General features: G+C 38.2%; 1 protein-coding gene across 2 annotated transcripts in view; it reads left to right on the top strand.

Moving 5' to 3' along the window:
* Positions 1 to 21,077, top strand: part of ENPP1 (ectonucleotide pyrophosphatase/phosphodiesterase 1) — a 73,217-nt gene that overhangs the window by 15,262 nt on the left and 36,878 nt on the right. For both annotated transcript variants that reach the window (XM_027551562.1, XM_027551563.1), the window contains exon 2: positions 18,455 to 18,527. In XM_027551562.1, the coding sequence (XP_027407363.1) occupies positions 18,455 to 18,527 (73 nt within the window). The remainder of the gene's footprint in view (positions 1 to 18,454; positions 18,528 to 21,077) is intronic.

The raw sequence follows: 21,077 nt of genomic DNA on the forward strand, positions 1-21,077 counted from the left end.
TTGTACTGTTCTCCAGATGCACTTTGTAGAGATCATTTCTGTTTCTCACCCCAGAAGTGGCCTTTCACCTGCTTTTTTCTCATCCAACACCAGGCACCCCCTGGAATCCAGCTCATCTTCCCAGAGGAAACACTCTTTTACTGCTCTTTGGCCTGTGTCCCTTGTCCCTGAATGACTCAATTTCCGTTCAAAGGGCCATAGAGTTTAGTGGTTAAGGCCCAGACTGCTGGAGTTGAATCGTTTCTCTGTCCATAACTGCTGTGTATGCCTGGGCATAGGGCTTCCCAGATGCCGCTAGTGGTAAAGAATCTGCCTGCTAGTGCAAGAGACATAAGAAACACGGGTTCAGTCTCTGGGTCGGGAAGATCCTCTGGAGGAGGAAATGGCAACCCACTCCAGTATTCTTGCCTGGAGAATCCCATGGTTAGAGGAGCCTGGCGGGCTACAGTCCATAGGGTTGCAGAGAGTCAGACGTGATTGAAATGACTTGGCATCCTTGGGCACAGTCCCTTAATTTCTTTGTGTTTTAGTCACCTCACCTGTAAATTGGAAATAGGAATTGTAGTTACCTTGCAGATTTGTTTTGAGGATTAAGTGAATTAACCTATGTAAACTAGTTAGAAAAGTGCCTGAAAGATAGTAGATGCTAGATTAGGGGTTATTATGATGACAGCTAATAACTTATTCAACAAATAATTAGAGTTCCTATTGTGTGAGCAGTAATGGTTAAAAGGCTAGGAGCTAATTGGTAGTGAGGGGAGAGGAGAGACTTACTCCTTGTTCTCAGGGCCATCCCCGTAGGACTGGATGTTTATGAAAGAATCCTCCAGGATTGTTTCTCACCGCACCTATGACTGGTGCTGCCTAGAATATGCAGGCCTGTGAAACGAGATAGTCAGAGAGGTGTAAGAAGGTGTCCAGGAGGAAGTGATGGGCAAACAGCAATGGGTTCTGAGAGGCAGTGGCAGCATGTACAAAGGGGCTGGGGTAACAAGGATGTGGTGTGACCCAGAATCGGGAGCTGACCAGGTTGCTGGTGGACAGAAAGATATGTGGTGGATAAAGAGACAGGAAGGGTAGTCAGGGGCCAGGTCCAGGCAGGGCCTTGCAAACCATCTCAGGGCTTTGGAGTTTTGCTTTTAAGAGCAATTGGGAATCACTGAAATGTTTTTTTCTGTTTGGTTTTGTTTCTATTTTTGCTCATAGTAACAAAGTCTCATTTATGTTTTGGAAAGGTCATTTTAGCTTTAAGTGGCAGGAACAAATTAAAGAGAGTATGTTGCCTGTAGAAAGAGCACTATCTTCTTTTTTTACTTGGCTATTTCATAACTATTTACTTTCTCTTTCCTACTGGATTTTTAAGTTTTACATGTGGCTATGCAAGTTAAAATTTGCACAAATTAAAGTTAAATAGCGTAAAAAATAATTCAGTCCTTCGTCACACTGGCCACTTTTCAAGTGCTAGCAGTGATGTGCGGGTACCACCCTGAAGGTCAGCACAGACAAAGGCAACACTTTATCATCTTAAAAAATTATATTGCATAATGTTGACGATTGTAATATCATAGGGCTTCCCCCCGCCACTATTATGGTCTTTTCCCAGGAAGTAATAATGAAAATGTACATAGAACAAATGTTCTTTGCTGAAGAAATGTTTGTTAGAACAAAATTAATTGCTTAAGAGGGGTATGTTGTGAATGTTCTTACAAGTATAATTTTAAGATTCCTTATCCAATGAATGCATGTAATTGAGTTGACTTAAGCCAGGATATACATGTTAAAAGGCGACCTTTCTGAAATTCTGGTTGCCTCCGAAATTATAAGCCCATGTATCCATTACCAGATTTTAAGCTCTGCCTTTAATTTGTCACTGTAATTGCGATTGAGTGTGATTGTGATAGAGTGTTATGATTGAGTGCCACTGGGTCTTCACAGAAAGTGAGGGGTCACTTTTAAGCTCTCTGTTAGCCCCATTCTCTGTCCTCAGGAGGAATGACCAAAAATCTTCTGGAAGTTATCTTTTTGTTATCTATTTCCACTGCTCATTTTTCAAGAATAAATGCAGGGAATGCTAGTCATTCCAAAAAATAGTTCCGAAAAAAGCTAGAAATAAATCACATAAACTGAACATGATGTTCTGTCTGCTTTATTTTATTTCTTCATCTCTGACCCACCACCTGAATTGGCAGGTACCTGCCTAGGCGATGGCACCCCACTCCAGTACTGTTGCCTGGAAAATCCCATGGACGGAGGAGCCTGGTAGGCTGCAGTCCATGGGGTCGCCAAGAGTCGGACACGACTGAGCGACTTCACTTTCACTTTTCACTTTCATGCATTGGAGAAGGAAATGGCAACCCACTCCAGTGTTCTTGCCTGGAGAATCCCAGGGTCGGCGGAACCTGGTGGGCTGCCGTCTATGGGGTCGCACAGAGTCGGACACGACTGAAGCGACTTAGCAGCAGCAGCAGCACAGCACTTCACCTCTTAGTCCATCCTCTGCCTAAGGGTGGGAGGGGCTGCCTGTACCATTAATAAGCTAGTTTGTTCTCTTTCCTGTCTCATGAACTTAACAACACTAATATCACTTAATACTACTTTTATTTAGTGAGTCATGTCTTTCTTGATTGTAAGTTCTAAAGAAACAAATCATTTTCAGGATTATTTTGACAATGCTTTTTTCCCCCCTGCCTCCTTGAATCCAGCTGAAGCAAGATCTAATTAAAATATGTTCTGCATCTAGGAAACTGAGAATTAAAAACAAGTGAACTGTCAAAATGGGAAGTTCTTTGCCTGTATTAAATGTAACTTCATTTATGCCTTGGGGTGTGTGTATGTGTGTATCCGATGTCTAATTATTTACTATGCAGCTAGGGTCCAATTAGAAAAATTAAATCCATACCTGGTAATTGAATCTAGAGAATTTAGTATAAGAAACCAGTTACAGAGGTGTTGGAAGAGCTGAAAGCTGAGCAGGATGGTGTGGCAATGAGGCAACCCACGGAGGAGTAACAGAAGGAAGCTTACACTACCTTGAAGGCAGGAAAGACAAAGGGAAAAGCTGATGAAACGTGGAGCTGGCAGCCAGGAGAGAATCGGAAACCCTGGAGAGATGAAGCCTCTGCTGAGCGGTCCTGTCTGAGGCAAGGAGAACAGGGAAGGTGTATTCTGACTGTATTTCCAACCATCCCCTCTCCCCCACACCCCACATCTTCTGTCGGTTTCCCTGGTGTGATGCTGGAGTCAGGGAGCCCAGGTAATATAATTAGTTAAGAGGTCTTTTCTCTGAGGTAGAAGCACAGGAAAAAGGCAGGGTCGGAGTTTGGGTTTCTCAGGAAACAGAGGTGGAGGCTTGCACACCAGGGGTTTCATCGGGTTTGCTCTTGCGATCAGCTCCTGGGGAAGGGAAGGGACTGTGGGGAAGGTGAGGTGAGCTGTGATGCGGTCTCTCCATGGAGGCAGTTCTTTCTGGCCTGAACCCTTAGAGCCATTGAAGAGGGAGCAGTCTTTCCTGGGGGAGGGGTGTGGCCTTGGGTAAATGCTCTCTTTAGCTGAGACAGTTCTTGTCCGGTGGTACCCCCAGCTCCCAGAAGAGTAATTCCTTCTTATTTGAAGGGGAATCCAGGCAGCTTATCACAGTCTCCTCTACTGACAGGGGGCAGATATGAAACCATGTTTGCACATTGTTTATTTTTTTAAATCATATGGTACTGAAATGTATGAAGTGGAAGTACAGCTTTCTCACTTAACAATATCATATATTGTTTAAATATTTCCATGTCCCAACCTATCACTCTATTAAAAAATATATATACTTTAACGATTTATTGATAAAATAAGAAATGCTTATCAAATAGTATTACATGTGAAAAGAAAAAAGTCACTTTATATATAAAGTGACTTTTCAATTGAAAAAATTATAGAATAATTTCTCAAGTATGTAAATATATACATTTGTGTGTGTATATATATATAATATATGCATATATATAAATACATGTGTAAAAATGCACACATATATATATGTATATATACGTGCATTTTTTAAAAAGTAAAGGAAAATAGATCAATGTTTTTAAGTAGTGGAAATTTTGTAGTGGAATAATATGGATTCTTGCATATTTCTTTTTTCAATAAACTTTTTAGTTTTAGAATAGTTTTGGATTTACTTAAAAGTTGCAAAGCTAGTACAGAGTTTTCACATGTCACACACCAGTTTCCCTGTCTTTAGCATCTTATACTAGTATAGTGCATTTGTCACAACTACTGAACTAATATGGATGTGGCCCTATTAACTAAAGTACAAACTTTGTTCGTATTTCCTTAGTTTTTTTGTGATGTCCTTGTTTGTCGTTCCGGTGTCCCATCCAGGAATACCAGGTTATGTTTCGATGTTATGTCTAGTTAGGTTCCTTTTGGCTAGGTTTCTCAGACATTCTCAGACTTTCTTTGTTTTTGATTAACTGGACAGTTTCAAGGAGAACTGGTCATGTATTTTGGGGAATGTCTAATGTTTTTCTCATGATGAGATTGGGATTATGTGCTTTTGGGAGGCAGACCACAGAAGTGAAGTGTCATGCTGAACACATCATATCAAGATTCTATGCTATTAATATGACTTCATCGTTGATGATGTTAACTTTAATTACCTGACTGAGGTAGTGTTTATGAGAGTTTTCCACCTCAAAAATACTCTCTTGTGTCTTTCCGTTCTGTACTCTTTGGAAAGAAGTCACTATGTCCAGCCCACACTTAAAAAGTAGAGAGTTAGATTTCACTCTCAGGGTGGAGTATCTGCATAAATTGTTTGGAATTCTTCTGTACTGGAGATTTGTTTATTCTTCCCCACATATTTATATATTCAATCATTTATTTGTATCAGTATGAACTCATTAATATTTATTTTATACTTTGTATCATCACCTAATAATGCAGTGACTATACTTTTGCTCAAACTGTTCCAGCTTTGGCCTTTGAGAGTTGGCTTCCATGTCCCTCTGACAGACCCACATGGTTGTGTGTGTGTGTCTTTAGTACTCCCTTACTTTCTGGTGCTAAAAGATGAGTCTAAAAGTCTGAAGCTTCATCACACATAGTTACAATTTTTTTTCTTGTGATGAGAATTTTCAAGACTGACTGTCTTAGCAACTTTCAAATATACATTTTAGTATTCTCAATTATGGTCATGGTTTTTCTTTTTCTTTTCCAGCACTTATTACTTATTTTAGAAATGGAAGTTTATACCTTTTGTCATACCCAGTGATTGTGTGTGTGTGTGTGTATAGCCTTCCCTTACTTTCTAGTACAAGAGTCTGAGTTTTAGGCTCCTCTTGTCCTATTTTTCCCCCTAAATGTTTACTAATCTCTTGATACTCTAAAACTCATGAATATAACACACTTCTTCACCTGAAAATTAGAAGTGGACTTGTGTAACTGTGTATACCTGAGCTCTCTGTGCATTTTCCAAAGGAAGAAAAGTATACATCACACCACTCACATCTCCATATCACTCTAGGGAGTAGTTTGTAGACATTTCTCTTCCTCTGCGAGGTGATGAAGACCCAGGTCACTACTTCTGAATGAAGTTGGCCAGTTGTGTACTTTTGGCAGAGTCAGCTCTTAGATTCCTTCACTGACCATTTTATTATGGGAATTTAGGCATAAAATCTGGGGGAAAGAAAAGCAAGCATTTTCCCTCAGATGGTCAGGAAGCCATATTGGTTAGTACTAACAACTTTGATAAATTCATCTCTGGTCAGCATCTGGTCATCAGCTCTATAGACTCAAAAGCACCTCATGGTTTTTGATGGGTTAAGGATTCAGGAAAGGCTTGGCTTGGAAGGTGTGGCTCATAGTCACCCATTTGCAGTCAGCTGCAACAGGAAGGAATGGAGTACCTTGATGTTGGCCAGGCATCTCCGACTTCAGGTAATTTCAGAACCTCCCAACTGGTCTCTGTGCTGAGATAGTCTGGGCTTACACCATGATAATCTGAGTATAATGCTTGCATTGGGGCTGATGGCTTTAAGAATAAGTATTTCAGAAATAGATTTACATAATTTTAAAGTAATTAGATTGTGTTTTATATTATTTGGGTTTTAGTTCATTTCAGTTGCTCAGTCGTGTCCAACTCTTTGTGACCCCATGGACTGCAGCACACCAGGCTTCCCTATCCATCACCAACTCCCAGAGCTTGATCAAACTCCTGTCCATCAAATCAGTGATGCAATCCAACCATCTCATCCTCTGTTGTCCCCCTCTCCGCCCACCTTCAATCTTACCCAACATCAGGGTCTTTTCAAATGAGTCAGTTCTTTGCATCAGGTAGCCAAAATATTGGAGTTTCAGCTAATGTATTATATTAACTCAATTGTTTATTAACAGAAATTTATGTTATTTGCATATCTTTGCTATTACAAATAATGCTACAGTAAATAAATATCTGTGCAAATCCTTATCTGCTAATGTGAACCATTCTATCAGATAAATTAAGAGATTTGAAATTGCAAGAGTTAGTCAGTCAGTCAGTTCAGTCGTTCAGTGGTGCCTGACTCTTTGAGACACCATGGATTGTATAGTCCATGGAATTCTCCAGGCCAGAATACTGGAATGGGTAGCCTTTTCCTTCTCCAGGGGATCTTCCCAACCCAGGGATCGAACCCAGGACTCCTATGTTGCAGGTGGATTCTTTATCAGCTGAACCACAAGGAAGCCCAAGAATACTGGAGTGGGTAGCCTATCCCTTCTCCAGCAGATCTTCCTGACCCAGGAATCAAACTGGGGTCTCTTGCATTGCAAGCGGATTCTTTACCAACTGAGCTATAAGGGAAGCCACTTTTCTTAAGAAGCTACAGTAATTCTGAAGATTAAAGAGAGGCCACAAAAGTGTATTCTTCAACACTGAAAGCAGAAGACAGTTAAATAAGCCATAGACCAAAATCAGTGTTGATATTTAATAATTTTGTGATTCCATGTGGGCATTACCCACTCTTGGATGTAAATAGAAACTCTGGTTACCTGCCAGGTTTTTAAGAGGATCCTGCTTTGTGTTGAGGTGTTTCCCGTTACTAATCTTGTTGATTAGGTGCTTACATCTCAAGATTCAGTGACGGTATAGCAGTCATTGAGCGAAGGTGGCCATCAAAGCTGAATCTCTCCTGAGACCATTACTTTATACACCAGATGGACATTTTATGCTTTGACCTTTAACTTCAGAGGGAAATAGTCTGTGAAAGCTATCCCTGAAATCTGGGAGAAGTGATTTGCTCACTCAGGCAGAAGTTTAAAAAGTAGGGGGATATTATTTTCCTTTGAAAATGCTTGCTACTTTTAGAAACAAAAATAAGTGATCATGTTTTTCTTTTTATTGTATCTATATGATAGGATGGATGTTAGCTGAGCCTATTGTAATCATTTCACTATGTATGCAAATCAGACCATCATACTGTATGCCTGAAACATACATAGTGATGTGATGTATGTCAGTGATGTATGTCAGTTATTTCTTAATAAAACTGGGGAAAGAAATCAGTGAACATGATAGGAAAGGAGAATTACCAGCCTAGATAAATCAGTTCTCTGGAAACCTTGCAGGGTCCCAGGAAAAATTTCCAGTATGAAGAATATGGCTCAGGTGAGTGTCTGACTCCTCTTCTGCTCCACCTGGGGAAGTAAGGCTTCAGGGATACTGTTTCAGGTACTTCTCATGACAGGCCTAGGAGTTTATTCCAATGGCCTGCATTCAGGAAGAAATCTTAATATATGTATGGATTTGGAGTAGTAGTCCATAAGAGAGGAGGGTATAGGATATGGGGTTGGGGTGATCCAAATAAAGATAAGATCAAATGTCAAGGGAAAGTAGACTCATAGATATTATATATTTATTAGGGAGCATAGAAAATATACAATCCAAACCAATAAAGGGACTGTAGATGACATGATTTTCTCAGTGTCACAAAACTCCCAAAGGCTGCAGCTTTGTTATAGTTATATGTTTAATTGAAAATGGATACAGTTTTAAAAATAATTTCCCTACAATTTATGGTATGGTAACAGACTAACCTTGTTTCTGTTTTCTTAAGCTAGGATTCTCATTTGATATTTCATCTTAACATGTTATCCTAAAAAAAAATATTTTTCAGTTATCATTACTAGCTCTTGTAGGCTACTGATTTGAACTTTCCTTGAAACATTTCTTCAAATGCTTTTTTTACAGGCATAATTCATTGAAAATTAGGAAAATGATTAAATGACTATTTGCTTAAATATCAAAGGTATAAAATCCTTTTTTAGACTATTATAGTTTAGACAAGACTCTCACATTTTTATCTGACCAAGAGACTAGCGAAACCAAGTGTGTGCTGTGCTTATTCAAAAATAATTGTTTTGAAGTGTGCTTTCTATTATCAGTAACTCCTAACAGACTGTTGGTATCATCTTCTCTTTCATGTGTATATTGTCACGTCTGAATGTTAAAACATATCTTCTATTATCTTTCTTTCTCACTTAGGAAAACAGTTAAAAGCTCAGAGTAAACATGGAGGGGGAGCCATTAAGAGTCAATATTTCATAATAATATAAATATTATATAAATATTTAAATATTTAGTTAATTAAATAACTCTCATATTTAATTAAATATCTATCACCTTCTGACTTTATTTTTCCTTTATTATTTTTTAAAGGGGTATGAGAAAAAAGAATCCCAAAGAAGAGTGTGTAGTTTTTTGATGTGAATATTATTTCTTTTTACTCATGACTAGAATTGACTTTGGTAAAAAATTGTTGTACTCAGCGTGCTACTGATTTCTCTTATTCACTAAATATGAAAAGTAGTTGGAATTTTAAGAAATGTACCAGATTTCATAGTAATATGTCTGAATAAATTAGAAGTGAGTGCTGTTGGGAATCATGGTATACATCCAGCAATTCTATTAATCCTTATTGTAAAAAAAATGCATTGATGGTATGTTCTTGGAAAGTCAACCAAAAATCTCTGTGATGTCATTGAAGCTTGTTTTTGTGAACTCCTATCTTAGCATCTCTCATTTTAAAGGCAATATTTTCCCTGCTATGTTTGTGGAAATTGCTGGTATCCACAGAGCAGAGATTCTTTCTGTCCATAAAAGTAAGAGTCTCTCTGAGGGAACTGCTATGGCTGGTGATCTTAGATTGCTTGTAACTCATACAGAGGTCTTAGACGTGCTTTAGCAGCTGGGTTTGAGAAGGTAATGACACACCCTATCCACATCCTGGGCTTGAGCAGGTGATGACCCCACATGCAAGGATCTGTGCCGAGTCAAAGGAACCTACCATGGTGTTCCTTTCTGTTATACTCTCAGTAGCCTTCTGATTTGTCCTTCTGGTTATTCTTATAAGCAGTGGTTTGGTGGCCTTGATCACCAAGATATGTTTGGGGTTTTGCTGTCATTTTTTTTTTGTGTGTGTGTAGTATAGTTTAAGAAATTACAAGTTATTACTTGAAAGTTCATAAAGTAATTCTCCACTATACTTTTATTTTAGCACCTCTTCTCAGTCATCATAATCTTCAGCCTATGCTAGTCATAAGCTGATAGATATTGTGATAATGACTTCCGTGACTTCTAATTGAGACTTGTCAATGAGAGAATAAATACTGTCATTGTTTCCATAATTGCCAAAGCTGGCATAACGGTAAGGGTAAAGGACAGTCAGTTTAATACAGTTATCATATGAGATGTTCCCTTGTATAGTACTGGCAGATACTAACATTTCTTAAATTGATTTTGATTAGGTTTAACATGGGTCAGAGAGACAGAGATATAAAAGATATGTTTTTGGAAGCTATCAGAAATTGAAATACAATTTTGAAGTCATAAACTTAATTTTATAAAGAAATTCTGCCTGTTTATATATTATATGCTGTGTGTTATATTATAAATATATTAAATTATGTTGTATTAAAGTTAGAACATCCTCTGAAGGACAATAGCTATTGTGTAATTTGTGGTGTATTTCCCATATGTAAAGATACATACAAGTTAATCTCCCTTCAGCTTCCCTGGTGGTTCAGCTGGTGAAGAATCCGCCTGCAATGAGGGTGACCTGGGTTCGATCCCTGGGTTGGGAAGATCCCCTTGAGAAGGGAATAGCTACCCACTCCAGTATTCTGGCCTGGAGAATTCCATGGACTGTATAGTCCATGGGGTCACAAAGAGTTGAACATGACTGAGTGACATTCACTTTCACTTCACTTAATCTTACTTTATCCACCTCAAGTTGTGAAGATGATCTCAAACTTGATGATTCTTCCATGTTTTTGGCAGAAGCAAACATAAATGCTTTCTTGAGGAAAACACCTTCATCCTAGGCTTCAAAGAATCCTGGAAATTTTTAACATAAGTGAACAGAATACATTTAGAAACAATCAAGCACACACCGGGAGCAAAAACCAGCAGAAACATCACACAGCAGAAGAAGACAAGCAACAACTTCAGATGATGGTGTTATCAGATGATAAAATTCTTGACCATTTTTTAAAGAAAATATGGGAGAAATAATAGGGAATTGAATTAGGGTATCTTGTGATCTTTCTTTGTGATGCTGCTGCTGCTGCTAAGTCGCTTCAGTCGTGTCCGACTCTGTGCGACCCCATAGACGGCAGCCCACCAGGCTCCCCTGTCCCTGGGATTCTCCAGGCAAGAACACTGGGGTGGGGTTGCCATTTCCTTCTCCAATGCATGAAAGTGGAAAGTGAAAGTGAAGTCGCTCAGTCATGTCCGACTCTTAGCGACCCCATGGACTGCAGCCTACCAGGCTCCTCCATCCATGGGATTTTCCAGGCAAGAATACTGGAGTGGGTTGCCATTGCCTTCTTTGTGATACAAACTAGTTAATGTCTTCTGAACTACCTTTCAGCTCACAAATTCTGTCTTCCATACTCTACCTCTCTTCTAATGTGAAGCCTAATCCCTTAATTTTGTTCATTTTATTTTTAGAAATTTTATTTGGTTATTTAAAAAACTTTGTAGGTTTACTGATTTCTGATAACATTATCCATTTTCCTTTCATTTGGGGCACTATTTGAAGAAATGATAATTTTCTCAAACCAATGAAAGACCTAATCCATAAAAGAACTATATACCAAAAAACAAACAGAATAACATGGCAGAATATAAAGGTCAAAATTAAAATCACTGAAGGTATAGAAGAAACATATCAGATTTTTCTTCAGTGTGACAACAACTCAACTCTCAATAGCAATGATTAAAAACATGAAATAGTGTAAAGAGATGAGATCTTCACTGTGCCAAAAGAAAATAGTTGCCAGGCTAGAATTGTGTACCCCTGCAGAAATATCTTTCAAGAATCAGAACAAAATAAAGACATGTTTATGCAAAAATTACTGACAGACTCTGCCATCAGGAAAATTTTAAAAGATTTTTTTAAGCAGAAGGTAACTGATTCCCCAGATGAAAGGTGTAAAGGAAAAAAAAATGCATTAAAATGCATAAAGTTGTAAATATTTGGGTATGCCTGAATAAACTTATAAAATAACAAGGTCTTAGGGGTTTAAAAGTTAGAATAAAAGTAATATTAAAAGAGAAGGAAGTCTAAAACCTATGAACTAGACATCCATATCAACAACTTAGCAAAAGAAAACCCACTAATATAGAAAAAAGGAAAACCCAGAAAATTAGACCTGGGACATGGAAGAAAAAAATAAGGAGACCAGAAATCAGTAAAATAAACAAATAAACATATTAAAGAGACTGACAAAGTAAAAGACAGTTTCTTTGAAAAAGTAATATTACCCCTGCCGCTGCTGCTGCTAAGTCACTTCATTTGTGTCCGACTCTGTGCGACCCCATAGACAGCAGCCCATCAGGTTCCCCCGTCCTTGGGATTCTCCAGGCAAGAACACTGGAGTGGGTTGCCATTTCCTTCTCCAATGCAAGAAAGTGAACCCCTAGTGAACCTGCTTAAGCAAAAAAAAGAAAGCATAAATTATATCAGGAATGAAAAAAAGGAACACAAATCCAATGCTACAGATACTGAAAAGATAACAGTTTGTTATTGTAAATCATTTATATCAAAATATTCAAAAATGTAGATGAGATGAAAAATTCCAAGAAGAGAAGGCACTTTATCAAAACTGAGTCAAGAAAAATTAGAAAATCTAAATAATTCTGTAACCCATGAAGAAATTGAACTGAAAATCAATAAACTTACACAGATGTTTCTAGGTTCAGATCTCCCCATTAGTTCTATCCTCCAAGGAAGAACTAACTCTGATCTTACACATCTTTACTGCTTATTTTATGAAGTTGGCATGGCCTTTTACTTTAAGATCTTTTTATTGTTAGCATCCTGGTATTTTACAGTGATGTGATTAAGTACAAGCCTTTGATTTATTTTTATGGATGCTTGATATTAGGACCTTTTGATGTCAAGATTTGTTCATATCTTCTTAAATGCCATTATAACAGTACTATTTAGATGGGTTTTTTTTTTAATTTTATTTTATTTTTAAACTTTACATAATTGTATTAGTTTTGCCAAATATCAAAATGAATCCGCCACAGATGGGTTTGTTTTAAATATTTTTTTCCTCTTCTCCCTTTTTTTCCTTTGTTGTTTATCTTAGATCTTTTCTTTTTGTTCATTTTATATTGTAAATTTATCTCAAATCATGGGTGAATCACGGTGGTTCATTGATGTTTAGGATTGAGGGATTAGGTAGGTTGAATGGAAGCAGAATTTGTTGATTAGAGTTTGCTTAGAGTAAGTCGGCAGGGAGGAGCTTCCTGTTATGCTGAAGATCCCTAAAATGCCAGAATGAGGTAAACTTTACTCTGGATCACTGATATCCATGCTAGCTTCTGGGTTCTCCAGTATACTGATCCTAAACGTATATGGGTTTGTTGTGGAAGCTTTGAGCCCTTGCCATTTTGAATCTGAACCCCTTTCTGCCAGGCAGATGTCAACTTCTTCAGAGTTATAGGTTTCACTGAGTGGTTTGCCCCTAAGTGATGTGCTTGCCCCGGGCTGAGTTAAGTCTTCTTTCCCCATTTTCGTTTGACCAGTTATGTAAGATCTCACTGCCATTTGGGGGAATCTTCATTGAGGTCAAAGGTAACTAAAATGATGCTGTATGTAAGAGGCTATACAAAAGTTAGAACTTTGTCTTTAGAAAGCTCCTCCATCCACTCAAGCAGTTCTAACTTTTGTATTGAACTTTGTAACACTTGAAAGTTCTTCAAGAACAAGACATTATCTTTGAGTCTCCAGTGGGTGTTTCTTGGCACCAGATTTTTTGCATTAGGATCTAATCCTCATCCTCTAGGGAAGGAAATCCCCTGAAAACTCCAGCAGTGTCTTGGTCGGAGTTCTTTCAGAATGTTTTCCAGAAGTATGCAGCTTTGGTCAAAGGCCAGAAGACTGATAGGCAATGTGGTCAGATAATTAATTCATCTTCAAGTTGAGGGGGGTGGTCTGTCACATTTGAATACCAAATCCAGCCATCTTCCATCTCCTTAAAAAAATTGCTTTTTGCCTTTATTCATTATAGGTGCCCTTTATGTAAAGCAGACACAAAGGCACTTAACAAACTGATTGACTTTGTCAACTCACATGAAAAAAAGGGGGGAGGTTTATAGTTTTCCTCCAAGTTGTGTTTAATTAGTTTGCTGATTTTTCAGGTCAGCAGTTATTGAACGTCTGTGTGTTAGGTCCTGTGCTAGGCCTGGAAAATACCAAGATGAGTAAATAAATCCAGGCCTTCCTGGAGCTCACAGTCCAGTCAGAGGCAGACAGATAAACAGATCTCTCAGAGCATGGTCAGGTTGCAGTAACTGGGAGTGAGGAAGGGACCAGAGGAGGACAGAGGATCTCCCGAGAGAAAGCAGGCAGATGAGTGACTTATAGCACAGACTTCCACAGTGTCGCCAGATCTTTCTAGAATTTATAAATCCAGTCATGTTACTTCCATGTTCAAATGCCTCAACAGCTTCTAACTGACTGCCCCAAAGGCCACCTTTCAGCCTCTCCATTGGCCTTCCCCCCCAGCCCCCACCAACTGCCCACTCCCTTTACAACCTGACTGTTTAAGTTCGAATCTTGCTCCTGTCAGTTATGAACTGTGATCCTTGGCAAGTTGCTAACCTCTCTGCAGCTATTTCTTTAAACTTAGTAAACACAATCATTGTGTCTCAGTGTTACTGTAAGGATTAAATGATTTGATATAAAACTCTTAGAATAGTGCCTAGCACGTAGTAAGTACCACAGAAGGGATGATTACTACTGTTCTGTACAAGTGGTGGCTCTTACTGCCATCACTGTTGTTCCTCTTTCCCAGACTGGTATGATTTCCTTCCCTGGCATTGCACAAAGCACCATTGCATAGATCTGTTACCAAATTAGACACCAGGCCCCTCTTTTGGGGCTCTAGCTGAACCAAAGCTCTCCCCATGCCCCCGTTGCTCAAGGAGTTCTTTCCCACTCAGGTGTGTGCTGCTAATAATGAAACAGAGTTTGGTGCAGGCAAAACAGGCTTTTACTCAGTGACCAGAGAACTGAGAAGGGGTGTTCATGCTTTAAAGGTACGTTCTCCCCGAAGGAAGGGGAGTAAGGGAATTTTAAGGGTCAGGAGGCAGACAGGACATCAGGGCTCTAGGAAAGGGGTGGAGACTTCTGGGGCAGCAGGGGCATGCAGTCTCCCATGCTCCTTTGCACACAGCACCAATTGTGCCTAGCAGAGTACAAATCCCCCTCTTCCTGCCAGGTAGAGATGAAGCATGGTGATGAAGCAAAGGTAACTCTTGGATATCTCCAGGTTTCATCTACACAGGCGAGATCCTGTGGTCAAGTCAAGGCCAGTTCAGAGTGGTTGACCACTGTGTGTCTCTCAAAGCACATAGCTCTCTCAGTAAAACTTCAAAGCATCTGCCCAACATCAGGTGCTTTTGAAACACAGAGATGAGTCAAGGCCAGGCTCCAGCTCTCAAGGGTTGGTATGGAAACACAGAGATAAATCAAGGCATGGAAAGTGGTGACATTTATCCTACTTTATCTGCCGTCTTGGAGCTGGCTGGTTCAGTCTAGTTTTGCTGCAGGACTTCGTGGCATCATGTTGATAAACCACAACTAGCCTGTACAGTTAAAAAATAGTTTCTGCACCTTTGCGTGGGTGACACATCATTATGTACGTTAATTCTTAGGCTGCTTTTCACTATCTCATGTCTTTATCATCAACAAATTCTAGAGTTGTTTCCCTGAGTAGATTATCAACTCAGATTAGAGATTTTACCACAAATTCTTTTTTGTTTTAATTTTGTACTTCTCCACAGAATTGAAATGCAATGCATATTGCAGGCACTCAGACATAGTTTATTGATTGAAAGGGAAATCCTTTTTTGTCCAGCTCTCTCTTCGTGATGTCTTTTTATAACCGTTCTCTCCACTGTACTGTTAGCATGTTAACATTTTTTAAAATATAAATTTATTTATTTTATTTGGAGGCTAATTACTTTACAATATTGTATTGGTTTTGCCATACATCAACATGAATCTCCACGGGTGTACACGTGTTCTCCATCCTGAACCCCCCTCCCATGTCCCTCCCTGTACCATCCTTCTGGGTCGTCCCAGTGCACCAGCCCCAAGCATCCTGTATCCTGCATCGAACCTGGACTGGTGCTTCATTTCATATGTGATATTATACATGTTTCAATGCCATTCTCCCAAATCATCCCACCCTCACCCTCTCCCACAGAGTCCAAAAGACTGTTCTAAACATCTGTGTCTCTTTTGCTGTCTCGCTTACAGGGTTATCATTACCATCTTTCTAAATTCCATATATATGCGTTAGTATACTGTATTGGTGTTTTTCTTTCTGGCTTACTTCACTCTGTATAATAGGCTCCAGTTTCATCCACCTCATTAGAACTGATTCAAATGTATTCTTTTTAATGGCTGAGTAATACTCCATTGTGTATATGTACCACAGCTTTATTTTTTTTACATATTTCTACTGTAGCTCTTATCCAATTCTATTGTAATCTTTCATTTTAATGTCCACATGCTTTGTTTCTCTGGCAGGATAGGAATTGCTTTCATTTGCATCTCTAGCCTTTAGCAAAAGGATTTCACACAGTAGCCACATATTTAGATGAGCACTTGATAAAGAGAATAATATGCATTATGTTAATACCACTGTATTTGAGGGAATTGGTGAGAACAAAAAAAAGATGGAGTGATTTCTTTGTACCTATTTTGGTTCAATAAATATCTAAGAAATAATTCAGATCCTCTAAACAAGCAGGAAACTCCAAATAAATATTCTTCTAGCATAGAGGCAAAACATTCCAAAAACTTTTCTTATGTCTCCAAGCTTCATGGTTTTTAAGATAAAATGTAGATACGGCATTGTTCACACTATTCTTGATAGGTTTATTACAAAGAAATAAAACTTCAATTCTCATGGTTTAAGTTGTTGTCATTGTTTAGTTGCCAAGTTATGTCTGACTCTTTTGTAACCCCCGTGAACTATAGCCCTTCAGGCTCTTCTGTCCATGGGATTTTATTACAGGATGCTAAATGTAGATTAGTTTGACTATTTTTTCATTCCCCTATATATTTAATGTTGACAATAAGAGAGTTTTTGTTGTTTTTGATAGATCCTTTAGAATCATCCCTCCATAAGCTTGTGTCGCTTTATAACATCAAGGCTTAAGAACACTTATTAGTATTCTCTATTGATACCTTGTTCTGTTTGCTATTCTTGTTTGTTCAAGCTCTTCTTCTGATGGCTATTTCTTTTAATGGACATATATACATTTAGGTTTTTGATTTCCCAAAAAGGAAACTGACCTAAACCCTGTTGCATTTTAGGCCTACTATTCTTTTACTCTTCTTTCCTTTACCCTCATTTTCTTTTGAAATGAGTTAGACCTGCTTCCTTAGTTTTCTTGCCACTCCATTTCTCTTTAGTTCTGCAGGCCCTTGACAGTAGGCATCCTGAGGACAGAGGTCATGTCTCCTTTTTCTAAGTACCCAGTACTTAGTCTACAGACCAGCATATGGTCAATACACAGTATATTTTATTTGAGGGGATGAGTTCAGAAAACATAAAAGCCTTTATCCACCATCCACCCTGTGCCATTCCCCCATTCCTCCTGACTCTGTTATCTCTTCACTTTGGTTTTTGGGAAATGCCACACCACCTTTCCATACTACATCTCTTCCCCTTTTCATATTCTTGTTCCTGCAAAAGGAGGCTACTCATTATTCATCTGCTGCCTCCCATATACCTTCCATCCTGAAGGCCTTGCTTTATACTAGGTTCCTCTACTCTGTCCTCTCTAACCTTCCATCAGCTCTGCCTGGCAGTAACACACCATCATTTCCCCTTTGCAGAGCCCAGCTGAGAGGCTTCTTTGGTGAAACCTTTTCTGATCCCCTTCTCACTAAACACCTTAGCCTTTCTTCTTTAAACACTACAGAATTCTGCAACCAAACATGAGCCATTTGTGACTTTGCTTTTTCCCAAAAAGCAGAAGCTCCCTGGGGTCTCTCTTACTCTTTTTTTCAGTGCATAACATAATCTTTACACATAGTTGGTGCTCAGTGAAGAATTTGTTGGATTGTCCAGAAATGTAACATTCCAGAGAACTGCCACGGGAGCTCCATTCCACTGAGAAATATTGAAGACAATTTTGTAGATTTTTCTGCTCCTTTTTTTTTTTTTTTTTCTAACTCACAAACTTCTGTCATTGTTCTTGGGAGTTATATGGTGTAACCACTTATATTAAAATGTTAAAGTCCAGAGTATTGGAGAATGAGAAGGTAGAAAAATATTAGAACTGGAAAGATTTTTAGGGATCCAGGGAGTCCAGCCCTTTAATTTTATAAGTGAATAAATTGGTGTCTGGAATGTTAAAGTCACCTGCCCCAAATCTATACATAGTTTATGGTAACATTTGGGTCTTGGATGTAATCTTTCAACCCTGTCTGTTGCTCATTCTTACAAGCTGTCACAGTGTACATGAGGATACTGTTTAGGTTTGTGTAACAAAACTGTTAAAAGGGGCATCTGATATTATCATATTACCTTTTATGGATTAAAAAGTAGAAAATTGAATCTCTTTTTAGGTTTTCCTTTCCTCTTCTTTAATTATAAGTTTTTGGACTGAATTCACTTGCATCAACTGGGAAATTTCTGACTACATTAACCTAGGAGGGCATTGATTTGTTTGCTAATCTTTAAGTAATCTTTTGTTTGAAGTAGAACATACATACAGAAAAGTACATGAAGCGTAAATGTGCAGTTTCAGTTTTTACAAAGTGTACACGTCGTGTGACCAACACCCAGATCAGGAAACAGAGCAGCACCGACATGTTTGGAAGTATTTAAAGAAATGAAACATTTGAAGAAATAAAAGGGCTTTGAAACTACATCATTTTCTTTTTTCTCCTGACAGGTATTGTCAGTCTGTGTGTTAACAACAATCCTTGGTTGTATATTTGGGTTGAAACCAAGTTGTGCCAAAGAAAGTAAGTAGTATACTAATTCATGTGTGCATGGGTGTTATGTATGTGCCCCGCGCAGGTGTGGGTAATGGCCTTCTTGAGAATGTGATTGAGACAATAGTTACGTCCTCATCCCTTGAGTACTCCATGCATATGTGTGCATGCTCAGTTGTGTCCAACCTTTTGGCGATCCCATGGACTGTAGCCCACCAGGCTCCTCTGTCCATGGGATTTTCCTGGCAAGAATACTGGAGTGGGTTGCCATTTCTACCTCTAGAGGTGAGTGCTCCATAGATACTGCAAATTTGATGCCAGTTTGAACATTTATCTTGAAGATCTTTTATTATTTTAGCTGTATACTATCTACTTGCAAAACTTCATCCCAAAACAACAGAGAGGGGCTATGACCAAAAAAAAAAAAAGTAAAAAACCTCAAAACAACAAAAAAGAACAAAGATACAAACAAGAAGACATGGATGACAGGTTCTTGTGCTGGGCTCTGTGAGCCTCTCTCCCTGACTTCCTCCAGGGACTCCTACTTTTTGTCCCTAAGGCATTAGGTGCTGGAGCAGTCCTGAGGTTACTAGGTAAACAGCATGCCTGGGCAGCTGGAAACATCCTTACATGCTTGTAAGTCTTTTAGAAGTGCAGTCATTTCAAAACAATAGTGATATTTTTAAGCTGTTACTTACATTTTTCATTTTATGAAGTTCAGAAATCTCGCCAGCATGGAAAGATCACTATAAATAATAAAACTTTGAATCATAATACATTGTAGCAGTCATATTTTGGATTTGAAGTAGTTTTTTATTTTTGCTCCTTTTAAATCATTGATGGTCTTCCTTTTAAATCACTGATGAATTCCTAAGGAATTCAGTTTTGAAAACTGAACAAATCCTTCTATTCAGTTATTCCATAATTATACTATTAGTCATTTTTTGAAAAAATTTAGTGATTGTTAAGCTGTCATTTATTTTTAAAATGAATGAAATGTAGTAATTTTATATATTTAGTCAGCAACAATTCAGAGCAAGCATATCAGCATTTAGTAAAATTAAGAAGCTGCATATTGTAGTGTTCACCTATGTAGCCTTTAAGCAGTAATTCATTCACTTTGAGTTTAGTTTGGCACATAAAAATAAAACTGAGTGATTGAAAACAGCAATTTTAATCTAAACTCAAGGTGAAATACATTTTCTTTTTTAAGTTAATGGAAGCATACTAATGATCTGTAAGTAATAGCTATTATTATAATAGTTTTCCCTCCTGGGATCAGGAAAGTTCGTGTTTTTGACCCTAGAAATTATTATTGTCATTTCATGTTTTTAAAATTGCTTCATTTCCTGGTATCAAATGAGTTAAATTCTGTGACGGTGTCTTCTTGTAATGCTCAGAGGAGCATTACAACCAAGAGCAAGGATTATTCCTTTTTTTTTTTTTTTCTTTTGGACTTCCATTATTCTACAAGTGGATTGTTTTTCTTACCATCCTGATTTATTTTTTATTAAATCTAGATGATTCTTGATAGCTAGTAAAGAGTTACAGTGTAAATTTTTAAAATTAATTTTTATTGGAGTATAGTTGCTTTGCAGTGTTGTGTTTGTTTCTACTGTACAGCAAAGTAAGTCAGCTATACATATGCCCCCTCTTTTTTGGATTTCCGTTCCATTTAGGTCACCACAGACTCAGTAGAGTTCCCTGAGCTATACAGTGGGTTCTCATTAGTTATCTATTTTATTCATAGTTAATAGTGTATGTCAGTCCCAATCTCCCAATTCATCTCAGCCCTCCTCCCCCTCTTGGTGTCCATACATTCATTCTCCTTGTCTTGTAAAGTTGTTTTTAGTGCAAAGTGTTTTCCTTCCACGTCTGACATTTGTCCATTTAACTAAAACTTATTAGTACCAACTGTAGTCAAGGCTCTTGCTGGATACCCGGGGTACAGTGTGCCGGGCAGCATCCAGGTGTGGTCTTTGTTCCTAAGAAGTTTGTGGTCCAGGTTGAGACTGGGTTATTAACCAAATGATCTAGTTACAAATGAAATTAAGTGACTGAAAGGGAGGATAAGGTTTCATATAAACTTTAAAAAAATGGAAAAAGCATCTAGACTGGGGAGTTTGGGAAAGCTTCTCAGAGGGAGCCAGGCTGGATCTGAAGGTGCACTGGACAAATCCAGTGTGGTGGGAAATGAGTCTTGCAGAACATGTTCTGCACAAACACGTTACTTCTTTACACCAGACTGAGGGTGACCTAAGTCAGGTATTCTTTTCCATCACGAAGTTTTCAGAGATTATCAGTTTTTAGAGAACCCCACATAAAATATTCAGAACAAGCTCTTCTTATTTTTCCTTTATTTAATATTCTATATGTAATTTTAAGTTTCATTAGCCCCTGTAGGATTTATACTATATAAAAGAAAAAAATTATCTTTTGTTTCTATGGCAAGAGATAAAATTGCAAACTCGATACGTAAGGTTACTGCCTTCTGTTTGCATCACTTTCTATAGGTATTTGAGAAAAGATTCTTGGTTAACTTTTTGCCCATCCCATCTGTATTTTCTAAAATAATATTTA

The sequence above is a fragment of the Bos indicus x Bos taurus genome, chromosome 9, assembly GCF_003369695.1.
Source record: "Bos indicus x Bos taurus breed Angus x Brahman F1 hybrid chromosome 9, Bos_hybrid_MaternalHap_v2.0, whole genome shotgun sequence".
Taxonomy (NCBI): Eukaryota; Metazoa; Chordata; class Mammalia; order Artiodactyla; family Bovidae; genus Bos; species Bos indicus x Bos taurus.